A 24848-nucleotide genomic window follows, 5' to 3' on the forward strand; every position below is an offset into this window, starting at 1 on the left:
GGCAGAGAGGAGAAGACACTCATTTGTTGAGATGAAGAAGTCATTGTGTGAACTCAACAAAGCCAACATGGAAGGGGGTGAGTAGGAAATGGCGTGTGTGTCCGCCATTGCTGCTCATTGCTTCTTCTTCCACCTACAGTACACACACACACACACACGCACACACACACACAGCCAAAGCATGACGTAGGGCTCACGCTGCGAAAACACGGACATTTTGCCGTGAGCGCGTGGCCGGACCGGTTGTGTTTTAATGTGGGACAAAGTAGTTTTCGGCGCGTTTGGAGCGCGAGGCGGCGGAGAGCGTCCTCGCGGCACTACTTTGGAGAAGTGATGCATATTCATCCGCTCCTCCATGAGTGAGCGGCAGTGCCCGGATGTAGTGTCATGGCCGCCGTCGCCGAGGCTCCACAGAGAGCGGAGGAAGACAAATGTTTGCGCGTGTGTTTCCCCCCGCACACACTTCTCTCCGCCATGTCGGCCGCGGACGGGACGCCGCCGGAACTTCCCTCGACTCAGTAGCCGGGTAGGAGAGATTTCTCCCAACTTTCGCTGTGTTCGCGTGGGTGGGGAGGGAGGGGGTGGAGGAGGGAGGAGGGCTGCTCTATTTTGGTGTGGAATAAACTGCCGGGTCCAACTCCACGGTCCCCGAACCGGAACCGACAAGTGTCCCGGGCCGGCGCGGACACACGCACGCACACGCTCTCACACACACACGCACACACACACGCACACACACACACCGGCGGGACGCGGTGGAGTAACACTGTTCGATAGGACTGCTTTGTGTGTGTGTGTGTGTGTGTGTGTGTGTGTGTGTGTGTGTGTGTGTGTGTGTGTGTGTGTGTCCAGCCTTGATGCAGCCCCCCCATTTCAACTTACAAAGTGAGTGTGTGGGGGATATGGAGGAGTTTGGTGTGTGTGTGTGTGTGTGTGTGTGTGTGTTCGTTCGGGGAGTTGGAGTTCAACTTTTTTCTCTCTTACACCAGGTGTGTGTGTGTATGTGTTAGAGCAGCTGCCTACCTGTATGCTTGTGTGTGTGTGTGTGTGTGTGTGTGTGTGTGTGTGTGTGTGAGGCGCTGATCACCACATCAGGACTGATTGTTGCTGCTTCCTGTGGCTCGGTTGCTTGTTGTCCTCAGACCGTCCTGATCCCAGGACCCTGGCGGCTCGGTGGAGCAGTGGTTTAGCTCTCTGGCTTCATACAGTGAGGCTGTAGGTTGGAGGTGATTTCTCCCTTTAACTCAAGTAGCACCTGAGATCAGGCAGTGACATTAAATGCTGATTGTGTGTGTGGGTCCTGTGAGAGACGGGCAGCTTGTCCACAGTGCGTCCTGGTCTCACGCCGTGAGGTCCTGGTCTCCTGAGGTCCTGGTCTCCTGAGGTCCTGGTGTCTGACAGCTGATAGCGATGTGTGGTGATATAGCTCTTCATCATTAGACACATGAAACATGAACATAAATGTTCCGACAGGTTGTGTCTTTAATCAGCTGTTCTCTGTGCTGCCTGGTGACCAGCGGCTCCGGGCTGTTGGTGTTTAAGGTGTTGCTTCAGAGCTACAGTCCACCAGTGAACTGATCCCAAACTCCAGAAACCGGGCCTTGGTTCTCCAGCTTCCTCCCTCCTTGTTCCGCTGAGAACACGGCGTCTCGTCCTCCACGGCGGTCTCACGCTGTGACGCGCCACATGTTGCTGATGCAGCTGCTTTAGCAGTCACAGTACGTCTGTAGCTGCTGTGGACAAAAATCTAATAATTTCCCCCAAATTGATCGATATATATCCCGACACATAATTCAGTAATGATGCCAGTTTGAAAAGGGTCCTGATATGTCCTGATACCCCCGCCCTGGAGAAAGAGACCGTGCCCCGCCCAGCGATGCCTGAGTATGAACCCAGACCCCAGATCTAAGCTAACAGCTCTGGACACCCCGGCCCGCCCTGCGGTGGCGCTCCAGCCCACCGGAGACCGAGACGCTGCACCCCTGCTCAGGACGGGACGGTTAAAGAGGCGGTGGGAGACGGATTGGCTGTGGAGTTTCATGTCCTGTTCTCCTTTGACAGAAAGTAAATATATTAAGTGAACTTGAATGACAGGGAACACTTAGAACCGACAGCAGTCGTGACTGTTTAATATCGTCTCTCCCGGTATTCACTGATATTGATGATGTGATCAGACTTTTCCTCGCATCGTCCTGCCTGACTACTGAGAAGGTTGCAGGTTTGAGTCCTGAGCGTTTGCTCCCGGTGTGTTTACGACTTTTTTCTGGTTTCTTCCCACAATTCCAAAACATTGCTGTGTGTGTGTGTGAGACGGATGACTCTTGCGTGTTGAACTCCGACCCCCAGGCTGAACCCGGCCTGCTCCCACCTGCTCGCTTTGACCTTTTTGTGTTATAATGGAGATAAAGGATGGATCTGAAGTTGTGAGTGAAAGAAGGCTCTGCTGCAGGGATTTCCTGTCCCGGGGTGGTGAAGTTCTCATGGCGTTCACTCCTAATCTGACCTGTTCGGTCGGTTTTGAAACGTTGTTTGTTAAATCTCACAATTTGACTTTATTATTGAGATGTGAAACATCTTGGTGAAAATACGAGACTGAAATGGGTGTTATGTTTTTCTGAAGAGACGGTCTCTCTTCCTGTTCTCTGTGTTGACGCTGTGTTGAAACACCTGTTCTCGTCTAATATGGAGCTGCTGAGGAGTGTGAGGAGTGAAGGGAAGGACCCGGCGTCTGACGGACCGGTGTTCATTGAAGAAGCGTTGTCGTCATGAAAGGCGTTATCGCTTGGTGGAGTGTAGAACTTTATCCTGCGCTGCAGTAAAAATAGACGCCGTGGTGTTATGGAAACTGTTGTGGACCAAGGTTATGATGCTTGAGAATTTACCTTTGGTTTTCATTTTTATTTCACTATGACTTCTTGTCTCCATTTAGTTTAGTTCTAGTTTTGTTTGCTCATATTATTTTTCTTTTTTTGCATAGTCCTTAGTTATTTTTTGTAATTTTCAGAGATATTTGAAAACCAATATCTAAAAGCACCACGTAATGAAAGCTCCTTATTGTAAAATGCATTTGTTTATAGTGTTGCCGTGGTTACGTACGGAGATACGACACCTCGTGTGAACGGCTGTAATCTGCTGTCTGTTCATAACGATGACAACTAAAGAGATCTCCCATGAAGCTTAGTTTTACTTTTTATTTCATTTTATAAAATGTTTTAGCGTTTCAGTTTCTGGTTCTTTCGTTAGTTTTCATTAACGATTCTAACCTTGTTGTGGTTCAGCAAACAGGTTTACCAAACCGTCTGGTTCAAATGTGGGTTCTGGACTGTGAGGTAACTTGTCTGCCATTCTGTGTGGAGTTTGCATGTTCTCCCCATGTGTGCGTGTGTTTACAGTGTGGAAGTGAGAAATCAAAGATGTCTGCCGTGTCCAGATTTCTTTAAGAGTTTCATAAACTGATAATGTCGCCGTTTAAAGGTGGAAAAGTCAGTTTGGCTTTCTGTCGCTCTGTCCTGCAGTGCTGCTTCATGTGGAATGGCCGTCAATATTTTCTGTCTGATGATCAGAGTCACAATCTGGAAGTACTTTACTACTCTGCATCACCATCAGTGGAGAGGAAACTGTGCTTGATGTGTTTTTGCTTAATTAATTCTGAATGTCCTCCTCCTTCCTTTGTCACGTTGACGCTGCAGTCTGACTGTACCGCCCTGCTGCAGCTTAAGATTCACTGACATTGAGGTTAAAAAGGAGTTTTTCACCAGAAACGTGGTTTAAACACCTCCATGTATGTTTGAGTTAAGACTACCTGCATTTATCCACGAGTTACTCTGAGAAAGAAAAGTTGAAGCATTTAAAGCCACGGACTCCTTTATTCTGCTGTTTGCTTTGCTGTTTCTATTTATTTTACTCGGTAAAGTGTCCTTGAGTGACGTGAAAGCACTTTTAAATAAAATCTATTCATAATAATTTTGCACTGTTACTTCTCGGTTTATTAGCTTCGGACGGAGTTGGGCTCCGTTTCCACAACACTTCAGAAACATTGAAGGCGGTGTAGTTGGCATGCCAGGCCACAGGGTGGTGCTGTGGGATGTTTTAATACTGAAACCACACACACAGAGTACAGTACACTCTATGGTGTGTGTTTGTTTGCTATTGAACTACCAGTGTAGACGGTAGCTGCAGCGCCGCTGTGAGGCCGCCATGCCGATTGTTGTCCCTCGGTTGTGCGTGTGCGGTAGCAACGCTCCTGCCGTCTCTCGAGGCAGAGAGCCAGTGTTTCCAGAAAGTTCCACCTTGGAAGCTGTTTTTAAAAAGTGCTGTTTTCAGTGGTATTGTTGTGTAAACAGATGTCTGGAACAGCTGTGTGTTTTCACTCGTTTCCGTTGTCGTGTAAACGCTGCTGGTTGAACAGATGAGTCGATGTTCCTGTTTTTCTGCGTCACATGAACGCTGCAGCTTCCCCTGCTGTTTCACTACAGTCTGTTGGTAGTTTCGACTAATTCGACTTCATCTAAATCACATCTTTTCCTCTTAAAGTAGTTCCTCTGCTATTTCAGTTTGTAAATGAAGTAGACGAGCTGAGCTGAATGTAAATAACTCTGCTGATGCTGCATGTGGCTCAGTTAAATGAATTCACACTTGATTTTCGTTTCAACAAGTGACTCCTGCTGTGTTATCAACAAACTTTAAAGTTTCAATAATAAAGGGTACAAGTGCATATAAAGAGATAAATATTTTGAATTTAAACTGATCCATGAATCTACTTCCTGTCTGTCTAATTCATAGATGACTTGGTAATCAATAAAGTTAATTTTAATCTGAAAATACTTGTAAAATTGTAATTTTCAAACTTGGTAGAGGTAGTTGTGCAGTTCTCAGCCTTTCCTTGTTTAATGGAGAGTGGAGCGGTTCTAAAAAGTTTCTCTCTGGAAGCCGTTGTCTTGTAAATAAGCACCAAAAAGTTGCTTTCTTCCTTGAAAACGTGGCGTATGCTCTCACACAAACGCACTGGTTACCGTGTGTGTGTGTGTGTGTGTGTGTGTGTGTGTGTGTGTGTGTGTGTGTGTGTGTGTGTGTGTGTGTGTGTGTGTGTGTGTGTGTGTGTGTGTGTGTGTGTGTGTGTGTGTGTGTGTGTGTGTGTTCGTGTTCGTGTTCTTTCACATCACACTGAGTGAAGTCGAGGCCGAATGAGGGAGTGTGTGACGATGGATCAGAGATCTCATCACATCTTCCATCAGTCTTCCTTCACGCTGCAGCTCCTGACATGCCAGTCTCTCGGTTTCTTGGTCTCTCTCTTCTCTAAATGGTCGTGATGGGTTTGATTGTCAGGGTTATCCATCAGGCATGTCGCAGGGCGAAAAGGACCGACTCTCCAGCCAACGAGTGGTCGCTTTAAACATTTTTCCTCCCTCTAGGAAACATGTCAGCCATTTTTTGTTAAGCGTAATAAACAGAGAGATCTACTTAAATATAGGTTGTAAAGTACTGAGAGACATTCACCAGGGAAAAAGGAGTGTGTGTGTGTGTGTGTGTGAACTCTTCCATAAGTAGGCTACACAAAATCTGACATCGGTACTTTAATGAGTGAGTTATTCTAAACTGTAGTGAAACAGAAGAGCATCAGCTCAAAGTGAGCAAAATGGAAACAAAAGACACTTTAGCTCAAATGTGGGGAATATAGTTACTTTGCTCAAATGTTCAAACATGTCTCTGTGTTGTTGAAAGGCTTTTGTTTGCTTCCATTGTGTGCTTGGGTCTGAATTATGTATGGTAATCCAAGGTTGATGGTTCAATTCCTGTCTTCACAGTGAGTTGAAGTGTATACTGGTTCAAGACATTGAGCCCAAAGTGACTGAACCGTGCAACACAAACAGTAACGTTAGAATTGTGTACTTGTGTCTTTCAGGTGCTGTTGCTTCAGTGGCACCTACATTTCTTCAATGGTTGAAGAGTTCCTGAAGGAGTACAGGTGAGCATAGCTTTTAACCTTTGGTGAAGCCCTGCCCTCCTTACTGCTGCTGACTCGGACAAGCCGTTGTTGTTTACATGGTATCTGTCAGTGTAGAAACCGGACCGAAACGGGACAGCGCTTAGTGGGCGTGTAACAGATGCATGCATTTGAATTGATCCATTTCACTACAAGACATTAAGTCTGATACAGGACGTTGGGTTCAATAAAGGATGCTGGATTCAATACAGGTTCGGTACAGGATGTTGAGTTCAGTATAGGTAGTTGGGTAGAGTAGTTGAGTTCTTTTCAGAGAATGATTATATTATCAACACTCTGATTGTGAATATGACAGTACTGACTGAACCGTGACACTCCAGTGAGGCAGAGTCTGACCTGAGTTCTGTTTCTGCATCAAAATGAGACGACAGGTGTGTTATTGAGTAAATACTCTGTTTTGGTGCTTGCAGGTAAGTCCTGACAGGAGCGTACCCTCCTGATTTCTTCCCAGCTGTTGCGTCCAGATCGAATCCATTACCAGGATGAATCACCTGCTCATGTACAGTTTCCATAGCAATGGTGTCAGACGTGAAGAACTTTTTATGGCTCTAGGGGTGGTGTTCTTCTCTTCATCTGCACTCGTCTTTTTTGACCATGACACAATTACACACCAACTCTTTTCATCTGTGTTTTGTCGAGTCATTTTAATAATGAAAATTCCTCACCTCCTGAGGTCTTTCAGATCCACAAAAGGTGTTCTGGAAAATCCTCTGCTCTTTTGTAAGTTAACTCCTACTTAATGCCTTCATTGGTATTCTTCTCTTCTTGGCTCGGGGTCGTGAGGTGAATCGGTCCAGACTTGATTTCCTGGCCAGCTATTTAATGTATTTGAGTTTGCATGTTCTACTTGAGCCTGTGATGGTTTTCTTACTGCTTTGGTTTCCTCCCAGAATCCAGAGACACTTGTTTGTTTAATTGTAGGTGGGCTTGAATATCTGTGTGGGACGTGTCAGACGTTATGTAGTCATTAAGAAAAGCCATTGGGTACTTTGTGTTAGAGTGCACCCAGTTTTGTTTGTGTTTCATAATTCTGACTGCTGAAGGCTTTTATAAAGAAGTAACTTTACTGCTAGTGTTTTCCTCATGTAAGCAGACGGGGAAACCCAAACCAAATTAGATCAAAGACACAATTTAGTGACGATCAGAATAATGTCTCGTGGCCCCACACCCATTCTACAGCTGCTTAACAACAGTAGCTTATACTGGACCCCTCTGCTATAAAGAATAATCTTCTTAATTTAAAAATCTGTCTGGTTTTTCTTTTACAGGTATTGGCTGACTTGCAACGATGGAAGAAGAGTTGACAGTACCTCATGATTCTGCCAAAAACTGCTTATCTGTACCAGAAGATGAAAGGGCAAGAGACGCCGTGTCGAAGAGTTTTAAAGACAAAGTTGATGTCAACAATGCTGAAGAATCTTCCAGTAAGGACAATGGGACTCCCACGAAGAAGGACAAAGAGCCCCTGACTAAAGCCCACTGTAGGGGGCAGCAGGGGGCCGTGTTTTCTGGAAAAATCCTGAGCTTTGGATGCTCGGTGTGTAAAGACAATTGCACATTCAGCCCCAATGATCTGCTCAAACACTTCCGGGCGGTCCACAAAGGAACCCTTCCTACATACCCCTGTGAATTGTGTGAGTTTGTCACAAACGAGTTTCCAGTTCTCCAGCGTCATCGAATCGCTCACCGGAACACTCTGGTGACTTGTGAGCTCTGCAACGATGACATCCAGTACTCCCTGCTCCTGCTGACCAGACACTACATCGTGTGTCACAGCGTGAACGGCCAGTTCACCTGTGACTGGTGCGACTTCACCACCATGGACGCCGGGACCTTCGTTCAGCACATCCACCACCACAACGAGAGGCACTGGAAGTGTTCGAAATGCAGACACATCAGTTTGAACGAGGAGGATCACCAGAAGCACGTGAAAGGTCACTCGGGCACATTCCCCTTCACCTGCTCCATCTGTGGATACGGGGCGGCAAAGAGCGAGTTCCTCAAAAACCACACGGCGAGTGTTCACAAAGAGGACGCTGACCGGAAGGATGCCTGGAGGTCTGCCGAGGACGGCAGCGCACCAGCAAATGCATCCAGCCTGAAAGTGTTACTGAAAAGGAGTGGGGACTCACCGGAGGGTCAGAGGTTACTGAACAGTTTCTCTGGGAGTTTATCAAACCAAAACGGGAGAGTCCTCAAACCGGAGATTTCCTTGGAGGACCACTTGACAGACGGGACTGTAGCGAAGAAGGACAACAAAAGCAAAGTTCCTCAGTCCACAGAACTCTCCACACCGGTCACGTTACAGGAACGCGAGAACTCTTCAAGCTCAGAGGCTGGAAGTCACACCAACGCTAACGGAGTGACTGTTCTGATGGTGAAGAACAAAATCTCCCTACCAGCAAACTGCACAACCAAAGTCATGGGCTTTAAGGTGGTCGACGGCAAAAAACACTTGGTTCTCAAAGTGGTACCGACAGCCAATCAGGAGCTGTCCACTTCCAACCATTCCATAGCTGAAGGCGTGTCCTCCACAGCGGCGAAAGACGCCCTTGAGAACGGACAGTGCTCTGACGGCATCTCCTCAGCGCCACACTGTTTAGCCGTTTCACCCAGAAGTGCGTCTCGCACCCAGATAGATCAAAGCGATATTATGGCTGTCAAAGTGAAGGTCGAGGAAGAGGAAACCTCCATCTGCAACTCCAACGCCACTCCACAAAGAGACAACATGGAGGCGCCAGCAAGCCCCTTGGTTAATGGAGGCACGACTCCTTCGGACACTTTACATCCCACCAGAAATGAATCGGAGGACGACGGCGACCAGAGTCGTCCAGTTGAAGAAAGTTTGTTGGAAAAAGACTCGGTTACTGCAATACGCATCTCTGATGTTACAAGCCTTAATTGTCCTCAAGTCAGTCACACTACAACACTGTGTGATAGTGAGGGCTCTAGATTAGTCTCGCCCGCCAAAGTTACTCACGAAACGGTGGAAAACTGTGGAGCTGCAGCTGAATTGGCAGTTATGAACGGGAATAAGGAATTTACCAGCAGAAACAAAGGGAAAGCTACTCATGACACTACAAAAAACAGAAACCCCTCTTCTGAAAGTGCTACAAAAAGAAGTAATACAGGTAGAACTGAAGAGAAACATCACAATAGCCCGACGCCTCTTTCACAGCTGACCACTTCTGCCTGTAGCACAGAAAGGGCAACAGGCTCAGAAAAATGTGCACAGAGTTCACCAAATCAAGAGGTATTTACGTTTCACAATTATTCAAAGGAGACGTTCAGCTCCTCCCCAAGCCCACCACAAAACCGTGACAACAGGTCTGACCGTTTGGCCGACAAAGAAAGTGTGTGTGAATCGTCTCAGCTGGACATAGCTTTACCCGACTCTCCAGAACCGTCCACAGACGGTGCAGACGAGAACGTCGAGGTTGATGAGTGTGTAGCGAGTGTCGACGATCCTCTGGACGAGGAGAATCCTGATTCAGTGCTCCAGGACTTCAATATCATCAAAATTGAGGAAGAAAGTATTCCAATATCCAAAAAACAGCAGGAAACTAATAGTGGTTCAGCTTCCTTAGAGACTTTTGTGAAAGAACATTCAGATGTAATAATTTCCCAGCAGATAAACAAGGAACGAGTAGCACCATCAGGCACAAACAGCGACTGTGTAAAACCCACAAAAACAACTTTGCGACTACTCCAGTTACCAGACGGAAAGCCGCCCGTACTCCTGAGGGCTGCTGATAATCGATTTGCCATGCCAGTGCAGGTCAAGGCCTCTCCGGGGTTCAAACTTATTACAAGTTGTGCAAATCCTCAGATCAATGTGTCTTACATGAAGCCAGGCCAGGAAAAGTCCAGCAGCAGCTCTGGTGTGACGCTCACTCCAAGCAGTAGACAAGTAGGGCTGCCAGCAGGAAAGCCAGCCTCGGCTGAGAAAGGCAAAAATCTTTTTTCAGCTGTTCCACCTGGAGTTGGCACCTCCACCAACCGCTATCTTATCAACAGGCCAGGACTGAAGGGTCCTGTGTTCCTCTCAAGTACACCGCATAACACACCCTCAGACAAAGCAGCAAAAACACAGCCCACCTGCTACCTAGTGCAGAGGTCCGTCCAGTTTGCTCAGAATCCCAGCACTTCGCACCTCAAACTGACCAACGCGCCGTTGTCACTAAACTCCCGGCCAGTTCTGGCAATGCCCGTTAACTCCACCGACAAAACAAACGCATTACCAAGTGGGCGCCAAGCCTTCTTGCTGAGATATATTTCTCCACCTAAATCGGGCCTGCTCCTGAACAACCAAGAAGCAAAGACTGGGACTCAGTGTAACCAAACTAGTGAGAGCTCTGCAGGCAAAGTCATTTTCAAAATAGTCTCTCCGTCTGGGAGCCTTCTTACAAGTGGTGCTCAAACCTCAAGCAATCAACCGTTGTTTTTGGCAACTCGACCTCAAACTCAGTGTTTCCTGGTGTCATCAAATAAAGCCAATGCAAACACGTCCGATGCAGTAAAGAAATTAATCCACCTGCAAAGTACTTCAAAGAAAGATGTCAATGAATCTTGCATTATGAACTCTCGAATGAATGTGAAGGTGCAGCCATGCGAAGTAGATAAACCTATCCTAGCTCCAAGGCCAATTCGGCCTCCAAGCCAAAGGAAAAGGCGGAGGAAAGCGTTGTTTGACGAGCTTCCAGCAGCGGCGTATAAGATGAAAAGACTCTCAAGTAAAGCACCGACGGAGACTACTGCGTTGTGGAACCCTGTAGCCAAAGAAGTGGAAAGGACACTAAGACTTGCCCCGTTCAGGTCGGACCAGCAGATCAAATGTCCTCGTAGACACCAGCCGGTCGTGGTGCTGAACCACCCCGACGCTGACATTCCTGAAGTGGCCAATATCATGAAAATAGTCAGCAGGTACAAAGGTGCTGTCACGAAGGTGGCTCTCTCTCACAAAACAATCCAGCTCCTCTCAGAGCTCCGCCCTCAAGAGGAGGGGTCCTCGACCAAAGGCACGTCGTCTCAGACCGACCGTCCGACACCCCGAGCAGTTTGCAGTTCCGTTCGGGAGCGGTTCCTCCTTAAAATGAAACTTAGGAAAAGAAGCAGGAAAAAGTACGAGGTGGTGAAAGGTCTATCGGTTTGTGACCAGCAGCACGTCTTCAGCTGCTGGTTCTGTGGCCGACTCTTCCACAGTCAAGAGGACTGGATCGGTCATGGCCAGAGGCACCTCATGGAGGCCACCAGGGACTGGAACCAACTCTTCTGAAAGCTCAACATCAACTATTTTCTTTTGTTTTGTTTTGGTCCATGAAAATGGAAAAGGTTAAGGTTGTATATTTTGAACAACCCCCACTGTAGTTTCTGTCCCTGTAAATAGTTATTCTCAGTTGAATCCTAGTTAATATTTTAATATTTGCATATTCTGGTAAATTATTTTCTGCGAGCGTGACGGTGTGTCACGCACGCACACGTCACCCTGAACTGTGAACATGGTACACTGAAAGAAGGTGTCGTGGTTAGAGCACTGGCGACAGAACGAGGACGGTATGGGTGGGGGTTGGATGCTGAGATGGCTTAAATTCCTCAGGTAATTTCTTACACACCTGGTTTGTCATTTTTGCTCCCGAATTTGAAAAAGCATAGATCTAGTTTAAGGGACTTTATATATTTTGCTATTCTGCACAGTGGTATTTGTATCCTGGACTCTCTCTTGAAGAGCACCTCTCTTGGTTCATCCTTTTGGTGGAAAATATTCTGGTCCAACCGATTCCTCTTTGTTGTAATGTATGTGTTTTGTTTTTTTTTTTGTTCTTTCGTCTGTTTTCAGGATTAGTTTACATTTTCCACTGTGGGGTTTTCCCAGGTGTAGCATTAACTTGTCTTTATTAAACCTGCAGTTTTTCACCCTGACGTCTCTCGTCTGCCAATTGGTGCACAATCAAACTGTTTTGGGGGTAAAGAGGAAGAATGTATGTGAGAGACGGGATTTCCGGGGCTGCTGTCGGTTCGTGGGGAAAATGTTTCACCTCATTTCATACGCTCTGGTTTAAATGCTGAATTATTTCTGTGGTCGGCAGCTCAGGCCAGTGTCTTTATGTCATCAATCCCTCATTTTTTAACGACTACATTTTGAAGTGCCCATGACACCAAAACGACAGATTGAAGTAACATGATGAAAGGTTTCTGTCATCCTCTGGTAACAAGCTGAGAGAAACCAGTGAAGTGAAGGCGGGGTTTCGTATCCGCTGCCATGTCGGCTGTGAACCGCTGGGGTTGACTGACTTTATAGTTAAATCAGATCCTCAATATTTAGTCACCTTTATGTCGTATAAGTTGGTTGATGATAAATGGGTAAAATCACAAATTTTTCACAATTTACTTAATTACTTTTAATGAAAAATAAATAATACTCTTTTACATATTTGAGTGGACAGAACAAAAGACTCTGGCTCTCTGTTCCTCCATTTTCTGGTTTTCTGGTCCTCCAGTGTCCCGGTGCTTGGTTCCTCTGGTCCTCCGCTCTGCTGTTCTTCCAAGGAAACTAACGTCTAACAAGGAAAACAGCAACAATCACATGAAAGCTGGTGTCACGAGCACTTTGAAGACCTCTAGGTCTCGTCTTTAATTTGATTTTCTGTAATAAATGGCCTCAAATTTCTTTCTTTGATTGGCCGGCTGTGAACGACCCCCAGTGGCAGGTCAGGTCATAGGTCATCTCTCCAGGGCTTCCCTCACAGTGACCCTGAGTGTTCAACACTGGTCCGGAATAGAAAGCCCATGGTGGATAAGGTGGTCTGAGGAACTTCATGATCCACCAGTTCTCCCACAGACCAGCAGAAAGAATCCGTCCGTCCTGGAGGAGCTGAACTGCAGATTAAACCTTCAGCTTTCATTAATGTCTGGATGTTGGTGAGTGGTAGTGGTTCTACTCAAAGCAGACTGATCCTCCGTCACCTGGTGTTCTACAGGGTCGGAGGTTAAAGGTGCAGCTCCTCCTTGGACTTTAAGACGCTTCATGTTTCCTGAAGGGAAACGGAGCAGAAACGTTTCCACATGTCCAGAGTCGTTCAGCCGTCTGGTCACAACATTTTGAAGCAGCCTCCTCAGTAGTCGGTTGATTATTGGTTAGTGGTGTTCTCCCCTCCCTCGGTCCATTTCATGATTCATCTTCCGTCGCATGTCTCACTTCAACTCTTCACTCAACACATCCGACCCTGGACCAAGTTTCACACCTCTCTGGGAAACCAAACCAAATGACTGTCTGAACCCGTGGTGCTGGCGATGGAGGGGGGGTGGCTGGATCAACCCCCAGGTCTGAGGAGCAGTACAACCCCGACGGGCCAACGCTTTGACAGACCTGATCACCCAGAGAGTCAGACCCCAAACCTGCTCATACTCTTTTTCCCAGTGTGATTTAGTTTTTGTTTGAGAAGTTCTTCATGTCGGGACGGACTGTTTCCCGTCTTGTCTTTCTGTTGTCTTCAGTTCTTTGGCAGCGGACTCGTGTCGGGACCGTTGTGGTTTGTGTGTCATCCAGTGTCGGGACTCGGCGCCACTTTTCCTTTCCTCGCAGTCGTACTGTAACCCGCTCACTGTCATTAGACTGTACATACATTTATTTTTCATCGTTCTTGTGACATACTTTGTTTTTGGAGCGGCAGCAGAACACGGACTTAGCATTGTGTTCATGGGTTGTATTGATTGTATTAAATGACCGGACGGTGGAAATGAATGTTTTATTTTGTTTTTTTCAATATGCAAGAGAGACTGAACAATGCAAGCCATGCCAATGTTTCATATGTTCAAAAGGTTTGAAATAAACAGCCTCCACTTGCTGAAGGCAGGACCTCGGCAGGGTCCTCTTCTCACCACACCAGCTGAGTCTTTATTGGTGAAACCGTCCTTGTTTGTCAGGTCAGCTGGTTTTGGAAACTACTTCCACGACGTTTCAAATGAGAACGCGTCATTTTTGTGTCTTTGTTTCAGAAAAGTTTGGCGTTCGTTAATTGATGGCACACGCTCTGCACGGTGTAGTGAGCATGCCAGGCCACGAGGGGGTGCTGTGGTTAGTTTTGTGATGAAACCACACGCACAGGGAGAGCATTAACACTCTGATCATGAATACTGGGTATTTGTTTGGACAGATGATGTCTGTCTGGAGGAGGAACCAGGTCCAGTCGAACAAATTCAACTTGAAATGTACATTTCTTGTGATTTGACCTCCGTACCTGAAACTATGAGTTTTTGCAAACCTTCATGTTCTCCGAACACCTCCACAGAAGCAGGGAGAACCTCCTGTTGGCTGGTGAAGTCGATGGTTTTTCTGCTCTGGATGAGTGAATAAGGACGGAGGTTTTCCAGAGTCAGGTCAACATTCTGCGTTTTATTGTCCAGGTTATGTTGGAACTTTGAGTTAGTCAAACTCCTCATGTGAGATCGATTTCTTTGACTTGAAGTGTTGTAAACTGAATGAAGAGATGCAGATTCTCAGTATTGACTGCTGGCAGCAACATCCACAAACCTGTCGCTGTAGTCCAGATGTCACAGATTCTCTTTGCAGCAGCCGAGAAAGAACATGAAGAACAGGCTCAGGACGGAGACGGTGTGTCCATGACAGAAGACATTTTCACTTCATTATCATTTATTATAATGTATAAGTAGAAAATACCGCAATCCGTCTTTACCAGAGACAAATGAGTTATTTTCAAGAAGAAAACAGCAGCAAAGAGAAGAGACTTAGTTTATGAGGACTTAACTGTGTTCCAAAATAAAATAGAGGTGGACCTGAGAAGAGCCACATGAGGGCAGCACAACACAGCGCCTCCTGATCATCCCCTCTCCTCTTCTGGAGAGGACGAGTCTCTTCAACAGGAGGAAATGAGCAGAAACAGACTTTCTGCTGTACAGGTTAAGGTTGCTTCTTTTTCTATAATCAACTTCCTTATAAATAAACAAACTGTGGACTGCAGGCATTGAGATAATGAAATATTTATTATTATCACTGTAATTGGAATTTTGCATCATAACCAGGCAGGTAATGCAAATTAGATTTCCAATAAGAGGAAGAGAAACAGAAGGGAAAGCGTAGTTCCTGGTGGGATTATAGCGATCAGCCACGTCTTCCTGTGTCAGGTCCGCCCTTCATGTCCTGACCGTAGGCATGTGGGTCAGTGTGACGGTCGATGATTGGTTGATGTTGAGACAACAGCTTCATATTGTTTCGTGAGTGGAACAAACCCAACAGGCCGTGGGACCTTTTGACCTCCGGGGACGGGTCCGGTCGGAGCTGTTCCACCGTCTGCAGCTCGTGTCTCCTCATCTGGACTCCAGAAGCAGTCCACAGGACGTGGACCTCCAGCTGGTCCAGGGTCAGCACAGACGTCGTTTCCATTTCCAGTCCACAGCCGGGATGAGACGGACGCGTCCGGTGAGAGAACTGCATGTGATCAGCCATGGCGGTGGAACACAATGCAGATCAGTGTCTGAATTATACATGACCATAACATGCTCCTCTGCCCCGCTGCATTCTGGGTAACAACCTGACATGTACTCCCATGGCTCCGGGCTGATCGGTGTCACGCTCTCTGCCCTCGTTCTGGGTCAGGATGAAGCCCTGTTACTCCTGGACCTGATCACAAACTGCATCTGACTGATCAGACTCACAAAAAACCCAATACTCTGCAGACGTCCCTGAAATGTTCTCTCACAGCGGCGCCACAGAACAGGACGATGACGTTTCAGTGAGATGACACAGATCGGGGCCGCGGATCCAGGCATGCATCGTGAAGCGGCGCCCAGAACAGGACGCGCCGCTGCGGCACGTTTTGCCGAAATCGGGGCGGCGCGGCGGTCTTCAGCGGCGGCGCGTGGCGCGGGCAGGTGCAGGCGATGGGTCAGCGCAGCAGGAAGACGGCCAGGTCTGCAGGCTTCTGTAGGGCTTCGAAATAGGTCACGCTCACATCAGGGACGTCTGCATAATTTTTCTGACTTCTCTGCTGCTGAAGTGGTTCAGGCCAGTGGCCCGTGGCTACGGAGGAGAGCGCCATGTGGGGGATGGGAGCGATGGGTGGAGGAGACCTCTAACATGGAGCTTTAACATCGCCAGAGACAGAGGAAATCACCACAACGGCTTTTCCTTTCAATCCATCGACATGACAGACGTGGAACCGATAAAACCACATTTATAGATCGATACAGCCGTCAGCGTGTGGACCGAGGCCGATTCTGACCTGTTGGAAACGGCACAGCCACGATTATCAACACGATAACATCGACTGGTCCAGCTGAGACTGTCAATCCGATGGGAAAGCAGAATTATCACATCATTCAAAATGGCATGGTGGATTAATCAACAGGAAGACTTTATCTAACCCAGAACTCTACAGCTTTACTCCAAACTGAGTTGAAATCAACACAATAAAATATAAAAATATCAAACTAGTTAAAAAGTAAATCAGTAAATGTTTAAATAAATATGTTCAAGGCTTAATGATGAAATGTAACAATGATAGAAATACTGAAGTCTGGGAATATTTCAGTTTGTGTATGAAATTAACCTTTTCTGAGGAAAGTATATAAAAAAAAACAATTATTAATATTGAATAAAAATTAGAGGATTTTATTTACTTTTATCCTACTGAAAGCATTAATGATCACAATGACAGCGTTATTAAAATGCTCTGAGATGCTAACCCCAATGTTTTAGAGAAGAAACGCTTCACAAACAGACTAACGGTTTTTCTCCAGGGACACAAACCGGACCGACACACAGGTAGGTGTGTTTTCTGCAACACTAAACACAAACCCATGGCTGCTGCTGATTCGGTTCTTGTTCTTTTAATTGGCTCAACCAGTGTGAGCATGCCATTAGCATGCCGTTAGCATGCTAGCAGCACGCTCTGCCTTCAGGGTGAAACGAGAGACGCCGCCACGTGACGCTCGAGCTCGCTGTTAATGAACTTTAATCATGTTTAGCTTGCAGCATCGCTGGTGTGTGAACGTCAGACTCTTTAGCATGTAGCATCGCTGAACTGTTGAAACGACTCCTGGATTTTACCAGTGAAGCTGGTCTGACACTCACTGTACCTGAGACAAAAAACAAATTCAACGCCAAACACTGAACTTCAGACCAACAAGCGACATGAGCGACGCTCAAAGTGCAGGTTCTGAGAGAAACGATAAGATATGAGAAGCAAACTGTGCTCTGCAGCGCTTCCTGTCAATAAACGGACTCGGGACTTGGACGGTTTATCACAGTAAAACTTTATTTCAAGTGCAGACGACACACAGTGCTCACACGGTCCTCCTGCGGTCTCACAGGGTCGGGGGTCACCGGGGGAGGCGTGGACGGCGTCCAGCAGGAAGCTAGCAGGTTCAGAGACACACGTCAAGCCGTGGACACGTCACATGACCTCGGTGGTCGGCGCCGGCTGACAGTTAGCGTGGCGACACCGTCACGTCTGCCGGTGGAGCAGAGCGCCCCGATGAAAGACGGTGGACTCGGGCCGTCGGGGTTACCGGGGGGAAGCTGGTATTCTGGAGGTGAAATAGAGGTGGAAGGTGCTACTCTTTCAATTAAAAACCAAATTCATGGAGTGTCCCGAATTCAGTCCGTCCAGCTGGAGAGGGAAGTCATGAAATATCAATAAAGCAGCAGCAACACAGAGTGAAGATTCACCGGAGGTTTGGAACCCGCAGCCCCGTCCCGGTGGGACAGGATGAAGCATGAAGAAGGCTTCAGGATCCCGGCTGGACTGACGGGTCTGACTGTGGAGGCCACTCTGCTTCTTCATGAACGTCGGCAAGAGGAGGCCCTGACTCTGGCTGAGGGTTCGGGGGTCTCAGAGACGACCCATCGGCCGGGGAGCGGCGGATCAGAGGAATGTCTGAACTGATGCTGATGATCTAAAAACCTGAGTTCAGTTTGTATCAAAGCTACAAACTCACTGAGAATCCAGTGTTTCTCTTCTCATCACAGTGAAAACTGGCACGGTGCAAACATGGCACTCTCCTCCCAGAGCGAGGGTCACTGCAGGTCACTGCAGGTCACTGCAGGTCACTACAGGTCACTACAGGTCACTACAGGTCACACCGGTGCGAAGCGTGAAGCCAGAGAGTCCGTCTGGCAGAAAACATCAAGTGTCTCCATAGAAAAGCTCCAGAAACTCCATTAATCCACGTAAAACACTCGGGAGGATCAGTCCAGGGTAAGAAGTACACAAAGCACAAACACGCCACGTCTGGGAGTTCCTACTCATGCACTGTAGCACACACAACACACACATGCTCACACGGACTCAGGTGTTCCCACATGTGCCACCGCTCACGTTTTAAATGCTGGAGTGAAAACGCCATTAGAAACGGACCATTAACAAATATAGGTCTCTAAAAAAGGGCCAGATCCAGGAATTCAAAGAGGCAGTCCGCGATCTGTGAACTGCATGTTATCCCACTGCTCCGGTTGGGCCTGGCACCTCACAGGAACCGGGTCTGTAAGCCGTTCGGACTGGAGTCTGCATGTTTCCTCCAGGAAGTCCAGCTGGCTCCAGAAATTCATGAGCGACATGCTGAATCAGATACATGTGCATGTATGTAGGTGTGTACTTGAATATAGATGATTTAGTTTAAATGCATTTTCATAAAATATAGATTTAATGATTTATATATAATTTATAAGGGGTTTATTTATATACATGAACTGAATTAATAAAAACACTGGAACATGGCAGTAGATGTAGTGTAGAGCGACTCTTTAGCTCGGGATTCTCAACAGATGAACCGCAGCAGGAAGATGAATCAGCGGATCGAAGACGACGAGAAGCAGCAAATCGCCAGTGAAAGAAAAGAGCCCACAGGTCAAAGGTCACTGATCTGAACTTAAAGAAGTTGTTGGGTTTTGCCAAGTTCTGCTGATCGGACCGAATCACCGGTTAAATTCAGGGAGACCGGTTGAATTTCAATTCACTGTTCAAATGACAGAATTTAATTTCCTGTTTGGACTGAATGCTTTAAGCTATGGGCGTAAAACTGCCTGGAAAGACAAAAACATGCAATTCTAAGTGTGATAAATCATGATTAACTGTGGGAATTCTGTGATTAATCTTGATTAAATATAGTGAATCTGTGATTATTGGTGATTAACTATGTGAATTCTGCTGTTTGACAGCCTTAATGTCCAGTGTTCGGGTTCTGGGTTGCTCTGCCCGGAACCCGGACCTCCTCGGTGGCTCCCGGCCGTTCAGAGTGAAGAGTCCAGCTGCTTCATTCTACTTCCTGCTGGGGTTCATCAGTTTGAGTGTTCTGTCTGCAGCATCACCGTCATGTTTCCGTTCCGCTCGTTCTCCTGCGACACCGACTGCACCGTTGAATCTCATGGATCTTTCCCAGATATAAAAATGTTTCAGCAACACACTTAAACTCTGTCATAAAGGGACGTTAGATATCAGGACACGGAGCCCCCTGCGGTTCAGGGGAGGCAGACGCCGGACGCCTGGGAGTCCGGCGCTATACCGTGGTCTCGTTCTTCCAGGGGCCAGTCCGGATGTTCCCGGTGGCGTCCGACCCGAACAGGCCGTCCTCCTGCAGGCTCCTGTTCCGGCCGATGGCCGCCCGCCGGCTCATGGTGGCGTGTTGCCGCGGCAGCGTGTTCCTGGGGAAGCCTCTCTGCTCCGCCTCCACCGACAGGAGATCCCTGTCCCTGTCGGCGGCCCGCGGCGGGCAGCCGTAGCTGTCGGGGATCTGCTGGTACGGCGCGGCGAAGGGCTCGGCGGCGCCGGGCGGGGGGTCGGCCGAGCCGTACAGGTGCCACTGGCAGGCGGCGGCGCCCTGGGGCGGCAGCAGCAGGCTGTGGCAGGACGTGATGCTGTCGTGCATGTTGAGGGCGTGGCAGGAGGCGATGGAGTCCTGCACGCTCTGGCAGGACGTCTGGCGCTGCAGCGCCTGGCAGGACGCCAGCTGCTTGTCCAGGTGGGGGCTGGGGCATGGCAGCTGGAGGTCCGGGAGCGGCGAGGCGTCCGGGCGGTGCGCGGCGAGGGGGCTGTCCAGGTGCGAGCCGTGCACGCTGCCGTCCATGCTGGCCGAGGCCATGTGAGCGCGGTAGTCCTGGAGGCAGGGGCGGGGCCGGCTGAAGGAGCGGGACTTGGCCCGGTCGCTCAGGCAGCTCTGCAGGGGGAGGGGCGGGCGGGGCAGCTCGTCGGGCAGCGACTGCGGCCGCGGCGAGGACGCCGGCTCCGCCAGAGACGAGACGGGGGCGGAGTTCACGGGGCTCATGACGGCGACGCAGCACGGCCCCGTGTGGTTGGGCGTCGGGCTCTGGGGGGGCGGAGTCATCTTGTGGAAGGAGGCGTGCATGAGGGGCGGGGACAGCAGCGGCTGCTTGCCCGAGCCCGGGGAGCTCATGTGGCAGTGCGGCTGATGGACGTCCGGCCGCCGCCCGTCCCCGCCCCCGTCCTCCGTCTTGGTCTTGGACGGACAGCAGGCCCACCAGCGGTGCCAGACGTCGTCCCGCTTGGCGCAGTGCTGGATGAGCAGGAAGAGGCCCAGCGTCACGCAGAAGGCGCCGTACAGGCAGCTGAAGACCATGTCCAGGAAGTGTCCCATGGAGACCGCCAGCGCGCCCAGCGCCCACGTGGACAGGACCAGGAACAGCGTGAAGGCCGTGGCCCGCAGCTGAGACTTGAAGGAGTGCTCGTTGGCCAGCACCGACACCCCCGCGGCGAAGGGGGGGCAGTCCCCGGCGGGCCCCGGGGCCGTCCCCCCGTCCGGGTTGCAGGACTCGGCGGAGGACAGCTGCTGCTGCTCCTCCGTCAGCAGCCGCAGCTCGTACTTCCTCTCCGGGTGGCGCTTCAGCTGGACGAACGTCCACAGGAAGTAGACCGACATGACCAGGACCAGCAGGCTGACGGGGGCGTAGAACCCCCCCAGGCTGGGCTCCCAGGCCATCCAGCAGCTGCAAGAAGACAACGCTCCCGTTACTGACCGGTCCACCAAGACCCTCACCGGGGGGGACGAAGCAGTCCTTACTACAGAGCGTCGTCCCTGCTGCCGTAGTTCTCCAGGCCGAAGGCGGCTGTGATCCCCACGATGAGCAGAGGGATTCCGTCGCTGACCAGATAAAACCTGCAGAGGGCGGAATTCAGCGTCAGCACCAGGCACACGGGAGGTCGGCCATGTTGGATCGGTTCTGCCGGGTCTTCAGAGAATCACTGCTGCTGCCTGACGTTTTAACTGCTCCAGCAGCTTTAGTCATTTTGACAGTTGACAGTTTTTTTTAGCAAATTTGACACTTTTTCATTTTCAAAAACACTTTTCAGATGATGAAATGCAGCCCAAAGAGTGAAAGCTCACCGGAGGACTGTGGGTTTGGGCCGGGTGTGGCCCGCTCCGGTCTTGTCCTGAGTCCTCAGCGGGTCTTTGGACACGTCTTTACAGATGTTTCTAGCGGTGAATGTTAACCACAGCATGGTGGACAGAGAGGCGTAGTGGAGCACGATGCCGACCTGAGGGGAGAACGTGGCATTAGAACCCACTGAGGAGCTGAGACGGAACGGGGAACTCATTCTGGAACCATCAGTCCTGCTGAATCACTCAAAAGCTTTCAAATAATCTTCTCTGGAAAATACCAAAAGTCTAGAGAGGACTTTTCTTCTTCTACTGAATGTATTCAGTAGATCTCTGCCTCTGACTCCATGAGCTAGCAGCATGTTAGCTAGCAGCATGCTAGCCATCTGCTATCGTTGGAAAATGAAACCTGTAAATCTAACATTCTAACCACAGACCTCCTTTAATCAAGGTGCTAAACGCCACATCCTGCAGCGCTCCATTAGCATGTGTTGGAGTTTATTGGTGGTCAATCATCCCAAAGCACAAACTGCATCCTGATGTGCGTGCACGGCGTGCAGGGCGTGCACGGCGTCTGAGGCCTGCACACACGAGCAGGTCCAGAGTGAGAAATGCATTGAAATATGTCCAGTGAACCAGGAGAAACAGCGCCGCTGCGCTGCATCCGATTCCTTTTGCACTGCTGCACCCAACTACACCCATGTTGTAGCTATATTTAATTTATGATGCACTTCGGTTGGAATGCAGCAGAACAGGGCAGATACGGATCCTTGAAGGAAGAAGTGAGATGATCTAAAATAAACTTCATTTTCCAGAGTGCCGCATGCTGCTAGCCACATGAGCAGGAAAAAAAGAAAACTAGCTAGTTTCATCTCTAATCTGCTGATCTCAAATCCAGAGAGAAATTCATATTTTACACCGATGATGTTTTTCCTCTGAAACTGGAAGTCTTATAAACAACAGTTTCACACATTGTTTTCAGAGGATCTCCACCAACAGATGCATGTAATATGAAAACTGTGATCAGTGTTTCTGTCAGTAGCTAAGCTAAGAAGCTAACAGCTGATCGAGTATGGTTCCAGGGTGTTTTTAATTCAGAATTGGTTTATTCTGAATTAAGTAATTCTGAATTATATTCCTGAGCTTGGCTTTACATGGGAAAAATGAAGGATGAACTCCTCTCTCTCGCCGGGGTCTGTGGAGCGTTCTGATTGGACGGGGCGGCCGTGGTGTACTGACGTCTACTGGAAGTAAACAGCGTTCTTTTCTCTTCTTTCTTTCTCTATTAACTTTGACGCTACAGCTTTGAAAATGTCCGCGTTGTTAAGCGCCGTCAATCCGCTCGTTTCATTAAATCCAATTCTCCTAATCCTGCCGTTAAATAAATTGTCTCCATATGAGTCAAAACGCGGACTGCGGGCCGCCATCTTGGAAAATTGCATCATCACGACGGAGCAGAACAACCAGGATGAAGTTGCCTAATTAGCAGATAATTCTGCTTCCAAAGGAGAATAAACGCGCCGGTCTGTTTGGATTAAAACTTAATTCTGATTAGAGTTTTCAGGTGTTTAGATGGTCATTTTAGAGCAGAATTAGGCTTTATTCAGATTTATAGAGGAATAAAAAGTCCCATGTAAACACAGGGGCTGATACCAGTGGCTAAGCTACCAAGCTAACGGCTGATCTAGTGAGCTAGTTTGTGATCTTCTTCCGGGACGATGAAAAAGAGGTGAAAACGCTGCTTCAGAATGAGGAAGATGCTCATCCTCGTACCAGCTGACGAGGGAGGAATCACGTTAATACCCTCTGAAATAATGTGTTGCAGCCCTTTGTTTTCTTTTCTAGACTTCATCATGTGAAACTGCACATCGTCAAAACAACATCGTAGACGACGGCATCACGAGCGCGCCGCCGAACGGCAGGAAAGCAAGAGAAGCCACACTTACAATCTGACACACAAAAGGCAGGCTGATCTGATTGATGCCTCCGGCGAAGACTCCAAATGTCAGTCCGGTGTGAAACAGGAAGTTGAGCAGTGTGTGCCAGCCATTCCTGCTGATGCGGATCACGCTGCCGACAGTGAGGAGAGGTGAGGGTTACCTGTCCGTCATGACTTTTAAATTACCAGGAATACAACTCAGAAAGATTCTGAGTCACGTGGGTCTCACCTGTGGTGGACGATGTACGTCCCGATGGAGACGAGCAGGCAGAGCAGCATGACGGCGGTGCAGGCGTACACCACTGGGTGCAGGTAATCCCCGGGGTATGGAGGGAAGGACAGCACTCGCTTCAGATCCTGGAACAGAGAACCACGCCGTCACCGTTCCGAGCCCGCCACCCACAGCTACACCTACACCGTCACCGGACCAGCACAATGCTGGCTCGGACGCTGCCTGACTGCTGCCAGTAGATGTTACAAAACGGCCCAGATGGTCCTCCGGCGGTTGGAGCCGAGCAGGGAAACTCAGCCACGTATATGAAAAGAGAATTCTAAGCAGTGAGCACTGCCATCGCGGCCCTCACAACCCATCAGGACGACGAAGCAGCAGCTCGGTGTCGTAAACTACAAACTGCTCTGAACTCTACTGCAGCTCAGTAACTGGGGGGTGGGGCTTAGCCAAAGGTCATTTACAGATCCGGGGTTGACTTATGGCTCCGACACTGAAACTTTAGCACAAAGCAGTTGGCTACCTGGGATCCGGTCCGGTTGTTCAGTTGGTACAGCGGATCATTGTCCAATCCCAGAGTCTGCGGTTCGATGCTCAGCTTGTCCTGAGGTGTAGAGAACTGTTTTTGACGGTGTGTTACGACCATATTCCCTTCCTCAAGACCTGCTGAGCTGTCATTAGAATTAAACTGAGGCCATGGGATCATGAGGATACTTGGGGATGAAGATGTAGAGCTAACTGAAGCTACGTGGAGCTAACTGAAGCTATATGGAGCTAACTGAAGCTACGTGGAGCTATAGGAACTATCTGGAGCTATCTGGAGCTATCGGGAGGTCCTGGAGCTACGTACAGCTAACTGAGGCGATCTGCGCTGCGTCTTTCCAAAGCCCTGCAGTGACTCCAGCCTGCGTCGATGTTCATCCGGAGAGCGTTAATGAACTGTAACAGAGTCTCACAGCAACGCAGAGCTGAAGGATGACCGAATGAGCCGCTGGAGGAGAACGGAGATCTCGTCCATCGTCCCCATCATGGCTTCCTTCACATCCATTTAGATCCACTCAACAGTTTCATCTACTGTATCTTTATCAAAACAAATGTCCAGACTGAAGAGTGAGTTTTGGCAGAACGCTGGGCTTTCTCATGTTTTCTACATGTGACCACCGTGGTGAAGAGTGAACAGCAGCTCCTGAAGCAGAGGAGATCATTGTCTTCCTCCTGGCTGGATTTCCTGAGTGCTCCGTGACATCAGCTCCTAAAATAACCGGCTGCGTTTCATTAAACATGTACAACATGGAACCAGCAGCTCCTGAAATATGAAGTCAAACCAA

General features: G+C 48.8%; 2 protein-coding genes across 2 annotated transcripts; one reads left to right on the forward strand and one right to left on the reverse strand.

The window, feature by feature from the left end:
* The first annotated feature begins 232 nt into the window (after positions 1 to 232).
* Positions 233 to 13884, forward strand: LOC115393639 (zinc finger protein 518A-like). Its single transcript, XM_030098736.1, has 3 exons — positions 233 to 526; positions 5903 to 5965; positions 7273 to 13884. Exon 3 carries the CDS (start codon positions 7293 to 7295, stop codon positions 11277 to 11279), a length of 3987 nt encoding a protein of 1328 aa, XP_029954596.1. The 5' UTR covers positions 233 to 526; positions 5903 to 5965; positions 7273 to 7292; the 3' UTR covers positions 11280 to 13884.
* Positions 13885 to 19516: 5632 nt separating this feature from the next.
* On the reverse strand, positions 19517 to 23346 carry LOC115393640 (adhesion G protein-coupled receptor A1-like). The gene is made up of 4 exons (XM_030098738.1): positions 23299 to 23346; positions 21359 to 21510; positions 21035 to 21130; positions 19517 to 20960 (listed from the first exon to the last, which is right to left on the reverse strand). Exons 2-4 carry the CDS (start codon positions 21472 to 21474, stop codon positions 19517 to 19519), a joined length of 1656 nt encoding a protein of 551 aa, XP_029954598.1. The 5' UTR covers positions 21475 to 21510; positions 23299 to 23346.
* Positions 23347 to 24848: the final 1502 nt, after the last annotated feature.

The sequence above is a fragment of the Salarias fasciatus genome, chromosome 8 (genome assembly GCF_902148845.1).
Source record: "Salarias fasciatus chromosome 8, fSalaFa1.1, whole genome shotgun sequence".
NCBI lineage: Eukaryota > Metazoa > Chordata > Actinopteri > Blenniiformes > Blenniidae > Salarias > Salarias fasciatus.

Coding starts and splice junctions, on each gene's coding strand:
- LOC115393639 (XM_030098736.1), top strand. CDS start 7,293: ATGGAAGAAGAGTTGACAGTACCTCATGATTCTGCCAAAAACTGCTTA.
- LOC115393640 (XM_030098738.1), bottom strand. CDS start 21,474: ATGCTGTGGTTAACATTCACCGCTAGAAACATCTGTAAAGACGTGTCC. Junction 21,131..21,358: donor CCCAAACCCACAGTCCTCCG/GTGAGCTTTCAC, acceptor CGCCCTCTGCAG/GTTTTATCTGGTCAGCGACG. Junction 20,961..21,034: donor AGCAGGGACGACGCTCTGTA/GTAAGGACTGCT, acceptor GTCTTCTTGCAG/CTGCTGGATGGCCTGGGAGC.